Raw genomic sequence first — 950 nt, 5'->3', positions numbered from 1 at the left:
AACAGACATCATGTGTTTATAGTGCTAATGGCCAATCCATCATTTTTGGGGGGAATTTATATTTATTTATTTTTTAATAAGTATCGGTTCAGGCACCATTTAGGCACCGGAACCATTTTAAAAGTATCGATTTGGCACCAGTATCGAAAAAAATCCAAACGATACCCAACCCTAGTGGTAAATATAAAAATAAACTCAGAGGAAAGACAAACATTCAAGAGTTTGAATGCACACCTTCAGTATGGCCGTCTGTGTCGATGGCAGGTAGGAGTGTTCACACCTTTCCAGGTGTTTCTCTGAGTTTATCTTTCCAAATAAAAGCAGCACTACAAAACCCCTAGAAAGAGAGAAGAGAGATTACAACATCATACTGGAGCATCAACAGGTGTTGCAGAGGTCAGGGATGGTTCACCCAAAAATGAAAATTAGCCCATGATTTACTCACCCTCAAAGCATCCTAAGTGTATATGACTTTCTTCTTTCAGACGAATCCAATCGGAGTTATATTAAAGGGGTCATATGATGTTGCTAAAAAGAACATTATTTTGTGTATTTGGTGTAACGAAATGTGTTTATGCGGTTTAAGGTTCAAAAAACACATTATTTTCCACATAATGTACATTATTGTTTCTCCTCTATGCCCCGCCTTTCTGAAACGCGTCGATTTTTACAAAGCTCATCGTTCTGAAAAGTGACCTTATCATACTGTGTTTCCATCATACAGTTTATGGTTTCCATGTGTCCGGCGCGACGAGACAAAACCAATAAAACCCATTACAAACGAGGCATTTGTTGCATCCAGTGGGGACATAATTACTGATTGTAATGACTTATAATGTGCTTTTTACACTTTGCATTGCTTATTGCGCTGCGTAAACATAAAACCATGTCTGCATTTGCGATCAGAGAAATGACAAACAATAAGCGCTACTCTACACTGCTCAAAACTC

The 950-nt window shown here is 38.1% G+C and overlaps 1 protein-coding gene across 3 annotated transcripts in view; it reads right to left on the bottom strand.

Annotated features, from left to right (window-relative positions):
• LOC107573995 (sorting nexin-13-like) overlaps positions 1-950 on the bottom strand; it is a 22,383-nt gene that overhangs the window by 2,918 nt on the left and 18,515 nt on the right. For all 3 annotated transcript variants that reach the window (XM_016260463.1, XM_016260464.1, XM_016260465.1), the window contains exon 3: positions 235-337. In XM_016260463.1, coding sequence (XP_016115949.1) covers positions 235-337 — 103 coding nt within the window. The remainder of the gene's footprint in view (positions 1-234; positions 338-950) is intronic.

Source organism: Sinocyclocheilus grahami, unplaced genomic scaffold, assembly GCF_001515645.1.
Source record: "Sinocyclocheilus grahami isolate Dianchi unplaced genomic scaffold, SAMN03320097.WGS_v1.1 scaffold2085.1, whole genome shotgun sequence".
Lineage (NCBI taxonomy): Eukaryota > Metazoa > Chordata > Actinopteri > Cypriniformes > Cyprinidae > Sinocyclocheilus > Sinocyclocheilus grahami.
This window is presented reverse-complemented; position numbering and strand designations above follow the sequence as displayed.